The sequence below is a fragment of the Antedon bifida genome, chromosome 6 (genome assembly GCF_963402885.1).
Source record: "Antedon bifida chromosome 6, ecAntBifi1.1, whole genome shotgun sequence".
NCBI lineage: Eukaryota > Metazoa > Echinodermata > Crinoidea > Comatulida > Antedonidae > Antedon > Antedon bifida.
Window position 1 is genome coordinate 20658923 of NC_136231.1, and position 19023 is coordinate 20677945.

The 19023-nt window shown below is 32.5% G+C and overlaps 1 protein-coding gene across 2 annotated transcripts; it reads left to right on the top strand.

Moving 5' to 3' along the window:
- The first annotated feature begins 528 nt into the window (after positions 1 to 528).
- On the top strand, positions 529 to 16366 carry LOC144845910 (uncharacterized). Of its 2 annotated transcripts, none has more exons than XM_078703418.1 (24): positions 529 to 1515; positions 2386 to 2993; positions 3024 to 3156; positions 3667 to 3709; positions 4122 to 4186; positions 6453 to 6499; positions 7138 to 7298; positions 7713 to 7859; positions 8261 to 8408; positions 8607 to 8813; positions 9132 to 9286; positions 10041 to 10205; positions 10372 to 10445; positions 10867 to 10935; positions 11121 to 11161; positions 11497 to 11657; positions 12191 to 12340; positions 12969 to 13110; positions 13401 to 13604; positions 14015 to 14202; positions 14515 to 14694; positions 15084 to 15154; positions 15417 to 15530; positions 15682 to 16366. In XM_078703418.1, exons 1-24 carry the CDS (start codon positions 627 to 629, stop codon positions 15822 to 15824), a joined length of 4305 nt encoding a protein of 1434 aa, XP_078559544.1. In that variant the 5' UTR covers positions 529 to 626; the 3' UTR covers positions 15825 to 16366. The 2 variants fall into 2 exon arrangements, with proteins under 2 accessions (XP_078559544.1, XP_078559545.1); XM_078703419.1 differs by having other exon boundaries at positions 9135 to 9286.
- The last annotated feature ends 2657 nt before the right edge of the window (positions 16367 to 19023 follow it).

A 19023-nucleotide genomic window follows, 5' to 3' on the forward strand; every position in this document is an offset into this window, starting at 1 on the left:
CAACGGGTGCGCATCGCAACAGTTACTAGATTATCTTATTTAATAAGTACACATAATACAGACGAAACAAAGATTGTCTCGCCTCTACTCAGACAGTGACCCTACTACTGACCGCTGGCGTTCAAGCTCCGTCGATGAACTTATTTTCAAACTATCCTTCAAACAAAGGAAAAAAATATATTATAATTATTATAAGTATATTATTATATCATCTTGTTTGACAGATAACAACAAACATGAGAAGTACAATTGTTTTGTAGAGCCAAAAATATTTGGGTTTTTTTTGTATGTAAAGAGTAAATTATAAATAATATTATTTAATTATTATAGCCATATCAATAGCCATTTTGGTAATGATCATACCATTTGTCTACATTCTTTGTTTGACGGTATCCACTTCCATTATTCGCTTCATTCATTTTCCTTTTCCTCCCTCAAGTCGATCGTGATGGTCCTCCTACAGGAAATACAATCGTTTTGTTTCTTACATTGCATTATAACTACTATGCTCTAGTGGTTCACAAATAATGTCGACCTCTATCATTGTATTTCTTCATAGCGCATCTCACTTCTCCCGAGTTACGTATGAAAAGTAAAATTATTTCCGCCTAACCTTCAAATTGTCCATGTACAAACTGGAAATCCGCTTTCATGCATTTGGCATTATGGAGTCATTGGTGCCGCACATAATACCATTTGACGAATTAGAGTTAGTAAAGCGTAATATTGGTGCCGGTGCAACGTCGGTAATACACAAGGCATTATGGAAAACAAGAGAAAATCTTCCAGTAGTAATAAAGATCTACACTAAACACCCGTGCCAAAAAGAAGTCGAGATTCTTCGAAAACTGGATCACATAAATATCATCAAATTTTATGGAATTGTGAATGGGTTGGCGAGTGGTATTGTTATCGAATTTGCTCCAGGTGGTGATCTCTTTACGTTTTTGGCTTCAAAGCGTGAAGAGAAGGTAAGATTATCGAAAACACAGTTCTCTAAATGGTGTTTAGACATCGCATTTGCTATACAGTATCTTCACAAGCGACACATTACGCATAAAGATATCAAATCACTGAATGTTCTTATATTCAGCAAAGACAATGTTCACCAGACAAATGACGATTCACTAAGTTATTTGAAAATATGCGACTTTGGAATTTCAAAAGAAACCACCATTACTGAATCAACTATCACCAGTTATGGTGGATGTTCCAAACCATGGGCAGCTCCTGAAGTTATTAAGGATCCTCGAATTGTTTCCCAAAAGTCGGATATTTACTCTTTATGTATTGTTATTTGGGAACTTTGGACTTGCCAAGAACCTTGGTCTGAAGAGTTGGATTATGATATTGAAAAGAGGATAAAGGGAATTTCTCTAGAAATTCCTTCAGACTTCCCAAAATTATTGAAACCAATGATGACAAAATGTTGGCAGACTGAGAGATGTAGACGATGTGAAATTGGTGATGTCATCTCATTCTTCAAACGTCAAATGTCTGAATGGAATATCGATGGTAGGTTTTTATTTTAACAAGATTCAAGTGTATTTCACGTGCAATACTGATAAACATCATCTAAGGTATGGTGTATTTGATATAATGTGCCCGACAGCTTCAAATATACGCATTTACGTGACCAACTAAAACATATCTTTTTGAATTATTTTATTATCATTCTTTTTATTTGCATTCGAAAAAAGAGGTCAATGTGTCCACTCAACCTCTGCAACAAACAATAGCACAATTAAGAAAATATTCAAAAGACAAACTGATTTTTTATATTTATAATATTTACAGTTATAAGCGATAAAAATATCGATAATAAATAGAAACGTTTACCTATCTTATCACTGAAGTACGAAATTGCTCTATAATAATAATCTATATTATAAGTGAGAGAGTTTGTACGTTTGTTTGTCTGTTTGTTTGTTCGTTATACACATTTCTGTTACTACACGTAACCTAATTACATATCGTTTATCAAAATGACCGGAATTGTACCGGAAAGGTTCTAAACTACATTTGAACATCATCCGCCATCTAGGATCCAAGTTAGGGACCAAAATGTGGTCAAAATGGCCCACTTTCCCCCACTTTCGATGTTTGTTCGTTATACAAATTTCTGTTTCTGCACGTAACCATACATATGGAGTATCAAAATGATCGCAATTGTACCCGGAAGGTTTTAAACTACATTTCAAAAATTGGTGAGTATAGGGAGGTACTGGAGTCGGGTGTTATGTACTGAGAAGGCTTTAAACTAATTTTGAAACCCGCCCTGGGGCTGGTATAATTGCTAGTATATACATATTGTGTTACATCCTAGAACAATGTTCAAAACAGTATAATCATAATAATACGACTTATAACGTTATTTTATTTTAGACCATCGGGTAAATCTACCAGAAACTAAACACACAGACAATACTGGACATGGAATTGTTTCTGATGAAATAGGTAGAGTATGTGAGGCTGATGACAAGGAAGACCTGTACCAGTCTACTAGTAGTAATCTGAAAGATCCAGTCCAATCAATAGCAATCAACGACTACAATCCTATTGGAAAGTCTTCGGAAATACAAGACAAGAATGAGATTTCAGAAAACATCCACACAGCAAATAATGAACATGTAATCATTTCTGATGAAATAGGTAAGGACGAGGGTGGTGTTGAGGACGATCTGTACCAATCTAACACTACTAGTAGTAATGTGAAAGAATCAGTGCAATTACCTGAAATCGAGGGAAAGCATCCTATTACGAAATCATCGAAAATACAAGAGATATCCAGTGAGTTGTCTTTAAACAGTGTCTTACCTAATTCTGACAAAGCAGACAAGGAAACTGAACGTTCTACAGAAAGCACCGAAGAAATTAAGGAAAATGACTTATCAGGAATTGGAAGTGATAATGCTGACATAATTAAACCACACGATGAAGCAACACAACATCAGAATTATGAACAGCAATCAACCGAGGTTACTGCCGATAAGTCTACAGACGCCATACTGGATAAAAAGGACTCTAATACATTTGAAGGTGGTCGTAATGTAGCTTATATTATCAAACGCTTTGAAAGTTTGGATGCGTTAGATGGCAGTGAGAAAACAACAACATGTACTACTAGCAATGGAAACAAAGAATCCATATATGATAGTAAGTTTACATTTTGTTGGAACATATATGACGATTAGAAACTGTTCTTGGCTGGGTATTATTTAAATACATTATTATTTTTGACATTCATAATAATATAGAATACATTAAAGCACACTGCGAGACTAAAGAAAGTGTATCCTAAACTTTCTTCTAAAAAGATATGCATGACATCCGATTATATATATATTATATGATGACTTCATATTATGTTATTAAGTCCAATAGATAACATTCTAAATTCTATTCTTTATTCTTTTCATTTCCTGTTTCTCAAATGATATGTTTATTATTTTGTTTTATTTGTAAAATGGTATGGTATTTAATCAGTTTGTGCTCAGCGGATCTGTTGTTTTTTTACTTGTTTTTTTTACTCGCCGCATAAATGTCGAATATAGATAAACTAATTTGTTAAAAAGACAAAGTAAACCACTCATGAGTTTAAAATAATAAACCGATTATAATATTAACCGATGAGAACATTTATTAATAATAATAATTTAATTTTAGAAGACCGACCACGTACCCTCGACATTGATAAAGAAGAAGACATGTAAGTTTGAATACTACTTTTAAACAAATTATAATATTTATTCAAGATAACTATAATCATCAGCGCCTTTCATCCCTGGACAACTTGCTGATTATCCTCTAGAATTATCAAGTGAAATTCCCACCAACATCAGGACTAGTGTGAGAGTGGACATGAGAAAAAAAGTTATACAAATATTGAATAGGGATGTACATACAATTTAAAATACTTAAATGACTGAATCACGGTTTGTTTATTTACTAAAATTGAAAAATGCAATATACAGTGTCTATAGGCCTACGACATATCATTGTGAAAAAACGTTTAGTTAATTTACAATGATGTTTATAGAAAATGTTCGAAAATGTGCACTGATTGTGTGAAACAATATTGCTGGTTCGCTAACACTGATTACAAATGTTTTATGCTCCAGATATCCAGATCTTGTGTTATACCAAAATCTCATCTCACCAGTCCCGACGATTGCGTATTACTATGGTAAGTTTAATGTCTTGGCAGGCATCCAGTTGACTAGAAGCAATTATGCTCTCAATTTGCTGTTGTTTCTTTCTTAAATAAAAAATAAAACAAAATATATCATTTACTGCAATTTAGAAAATGAAATAATCATACTTGCCATATTTACAATTTGAATGTCAAAAAAGATGAAACGGAAAGAAGACTTTTTATTTTATATTGATTTGAATTTTTAATTGATACAAGCATATTTTTTTTTCTAGACATGCACTATTTAGTTTAGTTAAATAGAATTTTGTCAATATGTTTATCAAATTCAATCAAACAGAGCCTATTGATTCATAGGTTTTACTATAGATCTAATCGAACTTTGAGAATACGAATACGAATAGAACTTTATTGCAATCAAACGAAAGATTGAAGTTTAACAAAAGCGTTTCACTCAGAAAAATAAAATGCAATATACAAATATAAAAGACATTCAGAAATGTAGAACATACAATCAAAAAATTAAAACAAAATTACAATTAAAAATCACTTATAAAAACAATAAATATAAAATTCAAATTGTTAAAGACATAGGCCTGCAGGATAAAAATTTAAAAGTATTAAAAATGTTTACAAATTAAAAAAATGTTAAAAACTTCAAAAATTTTCAATAATATTTACACACAAAGGTACGGAAGGTCGCGGAAACATAACAGCTTATGATTTTCCTCGTACAGGAAGTCATAAAACGCATAGATGCAGAAATCCACCGTTTTTATTTAAACAATTGCATAGGCCTATTATCTGATCAAGCAAAGAACCCTCAGGTCGTTTAAGTCTGCCTTTGTAGAGGTATGTTAACACTTTCATTTTATCGTTCTTTCTTTCTACAACAATATTGCATGTGGACAGTTCAATACCAATAGACATTACCAAATTTACAATTCACAAATGAACTCTTGTTTCTTCCATTTATAGGCTACTGCCATTATAATTTTATTTTCTGTATTTGAGCTTACAAATATGACCACTCTCGCATCCAGACGAGAGATGTTAATTAAAAAATGAAAGACTCTTGAAATCGGAGTTGTACAGAACTATTTTGCCCGACTACCGCATTATTACTAGAGAGCTTAGATCAACCATGGTAGATAAACCCCTAATTTAATATACCTGTTTGTAGTACTAACCGTACTAGCCCTTACTATAAGTAGAATCCTTAATTTAAACAATACTTAAAATGATCACACGCTGAAGATGTTATAAATATTTACATATATAGGCCTATGCATTTGTATATAAATTTTGGAATTTGTTAACACAATTTATTTTTTAACTGACTTGTTTAAATTTGTTAATGTTTTGTATAAATTATATATATATATATATTTTTAATATTTGTGTTTTCATATATATATTAAATAAATCAATGTTAACTTTTTGGTTAAACCAGTTGACAAGTACTTACTTGCTACGTTTCAGCTACTTTCAGTAGCCTTGATCACGCAAATGACGTTGACATGATGTTCTGTCATTCGTCATAGTTCGGTGACTTGCGCCATCTTTCGTCTGATGTTCAGCTTTCTGCTGGTGTCCCCCTTTGGATGCTCGGGTGTCCCTTTTTATTAAGTCATCATAGATGTGTCAACGTCATTTGCGTGATCAAGGCTACTGAAAGTAGCTGAAACGTAGCAAGTAAGTACTTGTCAACTGGTTTAACCAAAAAGTTAACATTGATTTATTTAATATATATTTGAAACCAGATGAAATTTTTTGAGAATTCATATATATATTTTTGTAAATCAACAATTTCAGCCTTCGGGCTGCATGTTTTTACTATATAAACCTGAATAAAAAAAAATAAAAAAAAGTTGTAGTAAATATTGTTTTAATTTTCCTAAGGATGCTTATTTGCATAAGGATAATGTGCTTTGCCTTTTTTTGGTGTGTAAAAAAAAGTGAAAAAAGAAAATTCAGTAAATCGCATTGGATTTTTCAATGGTTTACATAGTTGGTATATATTCTCAGGATGAAAAACAGTACACTAATACGAGGGTGCTTCTGTTCGGCTTCTGCCTTTACAATAACTATTTCTAACTACCGAAATTTGGTACACAGTTCAAGTACATCGTAATTGTAGACGGGAAATAATTGTTTTATGAATTATAATTTTATCTATAGATTAAAATTACTACAGTAATTACAGAAGAAGCTCAATTCCAAAACGCACACACATTTTGAATTTGCTGTTATACTGTATTATGTTACTAGATGATACATTGTTTCATTTATTTTGTAGACGATGTTGAACTCGCAGATTTACGACCAACGGGTCAACCAGGCAAGGTTAGTTTAACTGTTTGAGTATTTCCAGGGAAATTCCGGTTATTGTCCACATCCTGGATCATAATAACAATTAGGTACCTGGGCTGAATACTTGTTTTCAGAATGTCTATGAAGTTAAGTACGCCTACGCCTATAGCTCCTTATACAATTAAAAGTGAAAGTTACCGCTTTCTAATACCTGATGTCTCTCAGTTAATACTGAATACTGAAATACTTTATTTGTCACCATCATGATAGATATAACAACAAATATTTTTTTCAACAAAGATTAGCAAATATTAGTACGATAACGAACATAAAAATATAAAACAAAATGAATAACACACACGTCATACACACATTATTGCGCAAACCTAAGTTGTAAAATGTAAAAGTAAGATAACAACGCATAAAAGGCTGAACACTTTAACAATATAGATACATTATAGGTCCCAATAAAGTTAAAATAAACTATTCAAACACTGCAACAACACTAACAAGTTAGAGCAATACTTGACCACAACATTATTATGCTTTCAAAATGTTTGTAAAGTTAGTAGTTACTAAACATTATACTTTTACGCACTTCGAAATACTTTGAAGGGAAAGTGATCAATGTTTCAAAATACAAATGATCACTTATTGCATGATATTGACAGGAGTTATCCAAGTTGTATTTGCATATTGAAGAAAGTCACAAGGACCTAGAACTTGTTAAAGAAGAATTCATAGAGAAGGATCGATTGAACCAGATTTTAAATAAAGGAGAAATAAGGCATCTACTGATTAACACATCTGATGTGGAAAGTATAATGTCCAGGTAAGGTGATAACATCTTATTTTGTTAAAGATATTATAGATAATCAATAAATGGGTTTTCAAAAACGAGTTTGACCTTTTTTGACACAACGTATTAAACTATCAACCAAGATTATACAGTCGTAAATCGTTGCAGCTTTTTGGTCTTTTCTTTGCATTCATATTTATAATATAATAATAATAATTGTATTTTCATATGAATATTTAACTCTGATGGCTAAATAAAAAATCAAATTTGTAGTCAACATTTAATGGCGCACTATATTACCTACATCTGAAAATATTGATCATATCACGAAATATATAAGGAATAATATTGTTTTAAATTGGGTATACTATAACGTGATTGTTACGTTAAAATAATATAGTAATATTAGGCTCTTATGTTCTTATTTATATCTTCATTTAAATGTAGATTTCATTTATGGTTCGTCAAGTGTAAATATCATGTCCCAGCTGTGTGTAAATTGATAAGCAACATTGTTGAGGCTGACTATCTGCAACCGATCATAAACTTTGCTATATATTCACACCTTCAAATGAATATGCTGAAATTAATAAGGTATTGTATTATTATATATTTGATATAAACCCAGTTTAAAAGCAAAGAAGAAAGTGACTGTCAATCATCAGCTGCAAATGAGCGAGTGCATCCAACTGACGTCATACATTTTATAGTATAAATAACTGTGTTCATTGTATAGAATTAAATATTTATCAATCTCATTTAATTGGTTGATTCATTTTTTAATCTAAAGTTAAAGAGTTCTTTCAGTATATATTAAAATACATACTTTCAGAGCGGTTGGTTCATTCTTATGAATATAATTTAATGAATTTTAATAATTCAATGCAGTAGCACAAAAATAAAACAAAACACATTTTTTACATAGTGAATCAATTCAGTAGCTACATATGTATGTATATGTATTTATTTTCATTTAGTGCATTCATTTATTCTAGACAACGTTGTCTCGATTTTGACGAAAAGCTGGACAAAATGCAACAGCAAGGAAGTGATGACATAACCTATCGACTCTCCTTTAAACAGCTTCAATCAATCTTCTTAAAGCAAGCAAATTGGTTAAAGAAATTCTATGGTATACTGAAGGTAATTACAGAGTTGTTTAAATCTACATTGTATTTCTAAATGTTTTACAAGACGATGAATTAGTTTTTTTACTTCTATTCTCCACATTTTTATAAAAATGTCTTTTATTATATAGACCTATTTCTTTTTTGAAGTTGTATTATTCTTTTTACAGTAAGATTACTTTTACAAATGTTTTTTAAAAATTTTATTTATAAGAGTTTCTACGATGCTCTCGTTGTTGAGAAAACGATAGAAAACGAATCATCAATTCAAGATTTAAAGGAAGCCTGTTGCAAACTAGATACAGTCATTAAGAACTGCGCGGAACGAGAAGCTCGTATCACTGGAGATATCCAAGAACACAGTACGTCTGTATTGCAAAAACTACGCTTTGACTCAGTGAGTAACGAAACTATGTCACAGGTAAATATTTGCTTTTGTTTTGACACGATATTTTGAAAACATTATAATATTACATACATTAATTAATTTTCTGTAAATTTATTTAAAATACATGAGTAAAAAATAATATAATATTAAAAAAATACGTATTCTTGTGTATCGAACTGTTTCACCACCAGAACTAGGAGCGAGTCGGCCTCCAACCCTTGTTATTTAGGTATGGTATTGGTAAACGGCGCCCCTGCCTTAACCGCTCGGCCATTTGACTCCGCTCGGCCAATTGAATATAGATCTATAAACTCGATGTTTTAATTAGGATAATGTTTATTGTTTTGGTAGAAGTCGATGGTAAGCGATGAAAGTTGGATAAAGAAGAAAGGTACTATATCTATAATAGAGGAAATAAAACATGGCAAAAGACACTCTAAAATAGAAAAGAAAGAATGTACTATGATTGCCTTTGTGTCAACAGTACTTATTGCAGAGGTTAATGGGTGAGTTTATGCAAGATAAATGTAAAAAAAAACAATTTTGTAGGCCTATACCTAAGTTACTGAGTAAACATCGATTCCTCGACTACTCATACTTTGTTTAGCATACAGTAGTCATTGTATTTTTGACAATAAGTGAGCTTCTAAAGGATACAAGTCTTGTTCCACAGTTACAATTCAGTCTAAGCTCCAAAAATACCTCCTTAAATTGTAATAATATTTACTAATAGTAGGTGTATCATCCTAATTATAATTTGAATGTTACATTTTGAATCATCCAACAACTTTAAAGTTGATTTCGACTGCTCCCTGACAATACACCAATATCTAAAGATATGAGAGAAAGTAACATAATATTAAACTACTGTATAAAATATACAATATAATAGTGTACACATTAGTAACATCATGGCATTACTTTAAAGAAGTATCAAATGGTTTTGGGTTTCTGTAAAATAAACGAAACGCAAAGACCACCTTTATAGTAGGTGGCTGTAAAGGCTAGATACAACTACTTATGTCTTCATTTAAAACGTGTTGTTACCTACGGCCTGATTACGCTTAATTTATGTTTCTATTTTTTATAAGGTCTAAGTTGTGAAAACAAAATGCCACTTTCATTATTTATTTAGTATATACTTCCTGCTTCGACGAATACCCAGATTTTAAATGTAAATGTAAATAATCGATGCCACCATTAATAATAGTGGTTAATATTGAGTGTTTTATTGTTTATTTATTGTACTATACATTTCAGAGAGTATTACAAAGTTATTGATTGTATCAGCAAGAAGGACATTACATTCCAACGTCAAGACTATTTGAATGTCGCCTACATGGGAAATGAAGTATTTTCACTTACCAAGTTCAACCCAATTACACGAGCAGCTATCAAAGAATATGAAATTACACTACAGGACAGGTTAGAGGTCATCATATATTTGAATATTATAATATAACATTTCTATTTATTCACTCCAGATTTTTATCTAAACTAATTATCTATATAATAATGTTGTGTTTTTCATCCGAAAAAATGGTGGGACAATAAACATTTCGATATAATATTGTATAATCTATTGTTTTAGTGGAGAATTTCAAGAATGGTCCAAAGTATTGACGTTTTCCGAGGAAGAAAAATCTTATCAAGATACAGAATATAGTAAGTCTTTTAACAAGAATAATGTTGGTGTCATGACTTAATCACCCCCTCCATCTATCTTCTATAATTATCTTCTATTTTTTTTTCTATTATTCTACAGAAAACCTACTGTTTATATTGAAAAGCTAACTCGTAGCAAGTAAAATTGATATTTATATGCCACCGATAGACCCTTTCTAATTAAAGTTTAGTGTTCTTGACGCTTTATCAAACAAACTATTGATGACATTAATACAAATATTCATTATTGATATCGCTAATGTAAAATGAATATTAGTAATAATTCAGAGTGGTAAATTTCATAGGCCTACTGGTTAATTTGAATTCGAAACAATTAAAAACAGATGTCGAATTCAAACTGGGGCTAATACAATTCAATTAAATTCGATTAGGTTACTATTATTATATTTTGCATTTATAGTCACTCCACTTGAAATACTGAACACACCAGACGTTGAATCTGTGTATGAAGTCTGCTACATGCCAATCGGTATTGTAAAATTGAAATTTGAAACTATATGCCCATTATATTTAATTAAAATGTATAGCGATGTATTGCTGGTCACTAGTACATTTTTAAAAAAGTTTCCATCTCAGCATATTTGTATTAGGCTATTTATATTCATAGTGGTCAAACGATCCATTAAAAATTATGTTTTGCTCTTGTTTTCAAAGCACGACAGAACAGCATATATGAAAATATGGAAGCGATACAAGTAAGTTCACTTATTTTATCTTACTTTTTTTCTACGACCATGTTGTTAGGCTTAACGTTAATTAATATGAGCACCTCTACTGCTATTAGTTTTGTACGCCAGAATAGTTAATTCTTACATAGGTTCTCAACAAATTCTTGCCAGAACTTTATTTCAAAACTTAACTACAATATGGTATAGTATGTTTTCCAAAATAAACGAAATATCGAATTGTTATTATTTCCATAATTATCTGAGCAAAGGTTTGATTACTGACTGTGAACATTTCACTAAACTAAAGCCATTATTATGCTGTTTTTAGGCTTAACGTTAATAATGAGCTTACATCTTAACAGGTGCTGTCGGGTATTATCACCCTAAATAAGAAGACAATTGAAAGTCTAAGGAAGCTTAGGGAATTGTACATTAATAATGTCGTTTTAAGTTCGATTATTGGTAAAGGAGAAAAACATCATTTATACCTAAATGTCATGGAAGTACAAGACGCTATTGAAAGGTAAAACCAATTTTTCTAAATCTGAAATAGTAACGAATTTGTTGGCTTTCAAGATAGATGCCAAATCATATCTGGAGCAATTGTCATTTTCTAACGGCAATTCCAATTACATAGACTCCTATATATTTTGTGTGTTGATGTTTAAAATGTGAACCGATTGTCACATTGAGTAATTGAAAGTAATTAAAACATTTATTGAAACTTTTTTGGAAACAAAACGATTTAGTCAAAGTGGTGATCAAAGCATTTGCCATGGAAATTTTTAATAACGTTGGTATAGTTTTCTTTTTTTCCCCTACGTAATGCCTTTTACACATCCGTATTAAACCAAAATAAATACATGATGCTTAATATTATTTAGAAAATAGAAAACTAACCTTAAAAAGTAGTGCATTTACACAAACAGTTCGTAGTATAGTGTATGTCATTTCGCTAGACATAATACTGATAAACCGGCTGATTGTTAAGGGGGAGAACCCGTGTGGTACTTGTACTTGTACTGTATTAATGCATCTTTTTCTCTTTTATTCCAGCTTCAACCAAAAGCTAGAAAACAGCGGCACTTATGACAGTTACCAATTATTTACTGAATTACGAAAGCATTTAGAGGAGGATAGGTTTCATCCGATAATTAATTATGAAGCCCATATATGTTTCCAACGAAATATGGTTAGGTTCCAAAGGTAGGCTTAACAACTTCTTATACCATCCCTATTTGCCAATACTATTTACTTTAGCCGGCATATTTCATTTATTCTTTTTATTAGTCGCGTGGACGCGATTCTATAGTTCACTATGTCGGTCGGTCTGTCTGTCGGTCCGGTATCACTATGCGTTTTATCGCTTTTCTGTACTTTTTGAACTGTTTTGATGTACAGAAAGTTTTAAAGTACATTACTTTTTGAAAGTTAATTTTTTTCTGAGAGCACGCGACTTATGGCTGTTGGCCTTGTTCTTGTACTTTCTTTGTAATACAGTAGTATTATTCAAGAAGTTATTCCGTTCTATGTTCCGCAGCACTGTGTCGTCAATAGCTGTGATGAATTCCGATATTGTAACTATCTAGGCCTATAACTATTTAAAAACCCCGGTTAACTCTATTATAATAGAACAATTTGTATATAATGTTGCAGCTTGTTATATACAATGTATTTAAAAAATAATACTTTTACAATTATGATGACATAAACCCTTTTAAACTTTACTACCAAATCAATGTTTTTGATAATCAATAAAAATGAAAGCTAGAATCGTCATTATTCATTTATCATATTTTGTTATTTGTAATGTTGATGCTTTGTTTTACATCAGAAAACACAATACAGCATTTCACCAAGTTCTTGGAAACTTAGAGCGAGATCCTCAAACAGAAATGCGTGTATCTGAGATTGATCTACAGACACGGCTCTCAAAACCTGCTGATTGGCTGTCGAGGCTTTACCACAAATTAAAGGTATAGTATAATTATACTCATCAGAGATTAGATGATGAAAAACAATAAAACATAACATGATGAAATTGTAAACAAAAATTCTCTGGTGGTAACTATTTGCAAGCAGTACTTCTGCTTGATATGTGAAATGGTACTTTTTTTCTGTCGTTACAGTCTGTCGTCATCAATTATATTTCGTACGTTGCTTTAGTATAGAAGGTTACCTAATCTCAGTATTAAACGTATTGGGTCAAAATTAAAGAATTTGAATTGAAGTTTTTTTTCTTTTTTCTACATTTCTGTCGTTGTAGACTTTAGAAGGTACAATTAAAATCGATCCTGATCATCAAGAATCCTTCCACCGGCTCAATGCCGAGACTTTACACATGTTACAGCAACTCATACATCGTGAACAGGATCTCAGAAGTGAAGTCGAATCAGCTTCTAAAGACCATATCACAACTGTGCTCCTCAGTCTACCAATTCCTTCAGTGCATGCGCCAGGCTTAATACAAGTAAAGTAGCACTTCCAATTTACAAAATCTAGTATAAGTGCCGGTATCAGGCTGTTATATGTTTGGGTTTAATATTACTTACAACTGTTATTGTAAGTACTTTTCTAATTTTATTTTAATTTTAACTTAGACAATTACCTTAATGGGCTATAACAGTCACGCAGTATACCATATACCATCAGTAATTAAGTAATGAATTTTAAAATAATAATAATAATAGGCCTTAAGTAAATAAATTAATAGATAAAAATATATGGATAAATGTTAAGCGCATAATTCGTCAAAACTCTTTTCACTTCACATTAACGTAACAAGTTTTCCATAATAAACATAGACAAACATTGGATTGGATATAATATCGAGGCAAATATTTAAAAATAAAAATTATAATAATATAATTATAATTATAGAAGCTTTCCAACATACAAGATGACTGGATAACGAAACAGGGCATTGTAACAATGTTTTCAAAGCGTAGTAAATCGCTGGCAACTGTGAAAAAGAGGTATCATTCAAGCAAAATCAACCTCTATATATCCAAATCAGCCGTTATTTTAACTGATTCAAAAGTTAATACCGGTCTTGGCGATACCAAAAAGTAAGTATAATTTTGGTAATTTATAACAATCACATTGGTTTCCACGTTGGCTCTCTTTTCTGTGATTCGTTCTTTTTTTAATTTCTTCTCATTCAATCTAATTATTGTCCGTACCTGTTTAAAACGAGCAGAAAGATATTGTCTCTACGATTTTTTTGTTATTGTTTTGTTATTCACTTTTACCAAAAATTGGATCGAAAAAAATTATTCACATGAAAACAAATGTAATTGCAACAACATAGCAGCTATTTATAATTATACTGGATAGCAATTTGACTTTCCGTCACGATTTGACAATCAAATATTTTACAGACCTGTATTTTGTCAGTGCTATGATCGTAACTACGTAGATGTGGAAATACTCGATACAAAATCACGAGAGATATGGATGCCTGAAAGAGAATGTGTGTTTAAGCTCTGGATATATGAAAAACAAGACGGTGATTACACACAAATTGAGTATCTTCTTGGTCTGAATCCGGAGCAACCAAAGTAAGTGTTTACTAAACTAGAATATCTTAATGAGATGTTGTTTTTATCTGTTTGAAATTTGTTCCTTTTAAAAAATATAATTAAAATTCTTTTCATGTACGTTAATCTATATGTATTTACTTTTCGTTGTAATGGAAACTCCTAAATGTTTATTTAGGCCCAATCACGAATAAAAGACACAGACCTGTATTTTTACAATGTTTAATTTCCTCTATTATGCTGTACTACGGTTTGGTCTGAAATATCTACGACACAGCATGTGATTTTGTGATACTGATACAAAAAAACATATTCTATCTAAAAGCCCCTCCCTACAATTTTTAAACCCCTGTCTGTCATTGTTATAGTTATAGGCCTACCTATCATGTTGATTTGTATGACAATTTCAGAGAGGATTTAAATGAATGGAAGGCGCTGCTTGTTGTAGCAACAGGTGAATCAGGAATTTTCGATGACTACAGTGAGTCAAACTTTATCACATAGTTTTACATATTTCTCGATATGTATAATTATATTTGTAATAAATTGATTTATATTTTGTTGTGTGTTTTATTTACTGTTACTACCGCTAAATGCTACCATATTGGATTCTAGTTGGATGAATCATAATCATATACAAACATACCGGTACCCAATTTAAAGAAAGATAATTTGTTTCCATGAATTCGTTTAAATACCATATTTAATATTCGTCTGTGTTGACAATGTTATTCTATTCTTAGGGCGACCAAGCCATATTGTCTCTGAGTCTTTTACGACAGATAGGGAAGATGAACTACATTTGGAAGTCAATGACTTCGTAGAGATTTTGCAAATGGAATATGCTATGGACAAAGGTATAACAAATAGGAAGAGGCTAAACGAAATCAGGCCTATACTTAGTTTTTCAATTTTAGACGAACACTTTTTTATAGCGTTAAGTTCAACTAGATTGGTAAACTGCATTTCTGAACTACTAGTTACCACATTACAATACGTTTTTTTCAGCTTGGGTTAAAGGAAGGCGGATAAAAGATGAACAGATAGGATGGTTTCCACGTAAAATCCTTGGTCATGAAATTGACAGCGAGTACAGCAGAGGACAAGAAGTAAAGCTACGGTACAAACGCGAAAGAGAAAGCAAAACTTAACCAAAGCCATGAAGCTATCATAACAACTGTAGATTAATATCTGCATTAGGCCTATTGTTATAACTTCACCAACCTCTAAATCCGTAACCTCTTCATGCATCTTCATAGTAAGAATAAAATAAATGATCAAACTTCTTACGATTGGCATGATATATCATCGCCATAGTAAAATTGAATTTTCAAACATCCCGTTTGTAACAGGCCATCGAAGAGAGGACACAATTCAGTGGTCTGATGAAAGGATTCTCGAGGAACCACAAACAAATAGAGCGCATGTACTAGGCCTATAATTCAGGAAAATTGCAATCGCTCATTAAGTTAGTGTTCATAGATTGTTATCGAATACTGAATGACGTTCTGGCGTAAAACACCCCTTTTTCCTTCATTATGTAATTATTTGTATTGTATTCATTTCTGAAATAAATAATCATAAGACTACAATTGTATTTATAACTGACAAAAAGATAAAAATAGCATATACATGCAGTTTCGTGCATTTACGTTTATAAGATTAGATATTTGTAAATAAAACAATCAGTTAACTATTTATTTATTTCTAGTCTTGTACTGTATTGGTGGTTAAAACTGAGACTAGACTATAACGATACGGTGGGCTTTTTCATGAGACTTAACTGCTCGCGGTGTTTATAACAATGTAATAATAATCAAACACTTATATTGAGTTCGTTCCAAAGATGCAACAAATGAAAATGAGCGTCTCCGTTAGTCTTGGTCCTGACCGGGTAACAGATAGCAATGATTTGTCAGATGAACGAAGGCGACGAGATGGAACGTATCGTGGAACAGGTTGGGTGATAGAAGATTGACGGGGAAAAAAGCTTTAAATGTTTGAACAAGGATCTTAAAGATAATACGTTGTTTAATGGGGAGCCAATGCAAGTAAATCTGAGAAGCGCGAAATATACTTTGAGAGCAGTTTGAGGATCTCGTAAGACGGCCAGTCGGGTAGGCCACGCCTATTGTGTGCATGGTCGTACAGCTAGAACGTTACCGCTTTCTACTTGTTATCAGAAAAATCACTGACAAGTACAGTACAAAGAATTATATCTATTAGAATTATAATCATTACTTAGACTTTGTGTCTCTCAATTAAACACAGCTTGTAAAATTCAATTGGCTATCCATGGACAACACAAAGCAGTATGTGGCGCTATACACATTTCGACTTATCGATACACTCCCTCAGGCACAACAAATGTTCACAGCTAAACGTTTCTGAAACTTTACATACAGTATTAACCATAGGTGAAAATCTTCTGAAAACCGTTAAGAATGAATCCTCGCTGTAATACTTCTCCATCGTCAGTATTTGAAATAATGCACCTCTTTATTTTTAGAACAACATTTCTCCACTATTTTGTCGACTTCCTGGGATCCGATTGCTTGTAGCTACGGCTACATATTAATGTGTATGCTCATTCTCCTTAAATGTTTTGGTCGCTTCATGATACTAATTTTGAATCATCAGTCGTCATATCAGAATTGTAATCACCATACTGCTACTGGCATGTCTCTAAAGTTAATTGCAGCCACACAGTTTGTGAATGCTTCCTTATAAGACACAAAACGATCTCTCTGTCTAACCATAACTCTTCCTAATACCAACACTATGATCCCACTTTATTTAAATGAATGGTTGCTTTGTGTTTTCTGAAATAACACGTCAATTAGATAATTTTTATTTTTTCTCAATATTTGTTCAATACTGTGTTTCTTGTGCTGGTCTTAATCTTACTCCGGAGTGGTGTAGTCACGCAGTCGATTTAAGTACGCCATGATTGTAATGCAACTTTAACAGATTGTGGGGATAGAGTATATTGCTACAGAGCAGTGTCAGTACCTTCTCTCTTGTGGATACAAGTTTTAACAGAGCAATAATGTCAGGTCCTTCTATTCTCTCAACTTGGATAGATAATTGTAGATACATGTTGTTACAGAGTATAGTGTCTGTACCTTTCTCCTCCCAACTTGAACATTATTGTGGAACCAGTTGTTTTAGAACAGTGTAGTACCTCCTCTACTCCAAACTTAAACAGATCGCGGGGACAAGTTGTTACAGAGTAGTGCCAATGCCTTCTCTCCTACCAAACTGAACACTTTGTTGTCGACTTGCTGAGATTACCTGTTTACTACGGCTACATCATTCGCATATGATCATTCTTCTTCGATGTTTTGGTCGCTCCATTTTAACTGCATTTAAACCTTCTTCTTCTTTCTTACGGTTCATAGCGCTTGTTTTCTGTGCAACTTCTATAGTCGATACGAGTGGCCAATCGGTTAAAGACAGGCGCGCCGCAACAACCCAGCTCAATCAGCACCAGTTCAAGTCACTCTTTGACCATTGTTCTGGTGGTAGAACAAGTTTTTTCGGATAAGGACTTAAAAACGGTGTATACACATCTGGCTCGTGTGCATTCTAAATAACCCAGTTCATCTTTCGGAAAATCAAGGGATTACCACGGTGTACTGGTCCATTCATTCGTTGAGGAAAGACGAACATGCGCCGTCAGCACTCGGCAAGAAGGGACAGTTTAGGGGGAAGAAAGTGCAGTTAGGCTGCAAGCCATATAGTTAATTCCTCCACTTGTACAGGATTTTCGATATTTCAAGCGGCGTCAAAAATTTCTATTTTAGTCTAACTTCGTCCGACTATCAGTAGATTTATCGTCATCGTTTGCCAATATATACCAACTCGTTTTCATTTCTATTCCATTCTCATGCAGAAACTCCTTTTCTCTCTAGCTGGAGGTTGGGGACCGGGGAAAACATTCGATACGGACGACCATACAAATAAATTCCGAAATGTAAAACATTGCAATAAGTGAAGGTACCAGTCCACGAAAATTAATTAGGTGAAAAGCAATGCGTTGAGACATGATTGTCAATCAAGGATAATGGGTACAGCTAAGCAGCGGAAAAGATGGTATGGACTTTATATACAACAGGAGCTGGGGAAATCCTGATACCCTTTGAGGTTTTCAGTCTATTGGGAGAGGCGGTGTAAGCCTAGACTCTGTAGTAAACAATAGGCCACAGCAGCAGTAGTAGTAGTATAGTAAACACTAGTAAAACATTTTTGTCCATATTGAATGCATATGCAAAATCCCAGTGCTACTACGGTCTGGAAGTGGCACCACGACCATAGGCCTAATTCGGTTTTGTTTCCTCTTTCCTTTAT

Bases quoted from the DNA above. Each gene is read 5' to 3' on its own strand.
- LOC144845910 (XM_078703418.1), top strand. From the start codon at position 627: ATGTACAAACTGGAAATCCGCTTTCATGCATTTGGCATTATGGAGTCA. The intron at 11,658-12,190 runs GTAAAACCAATT...CTTTTATTCCAG, and splicing joins GTACAAGACGCTATTGAAAG to CTTCAACCAAAAGCTAGAAA. The intron at 15,155-15,416 runs GTGAGTCAAACT...TTCTATTCTTAG, and splicing joins AGGAATTTTCGATGACTACA to GGCGACCAAGCCATATTGTC.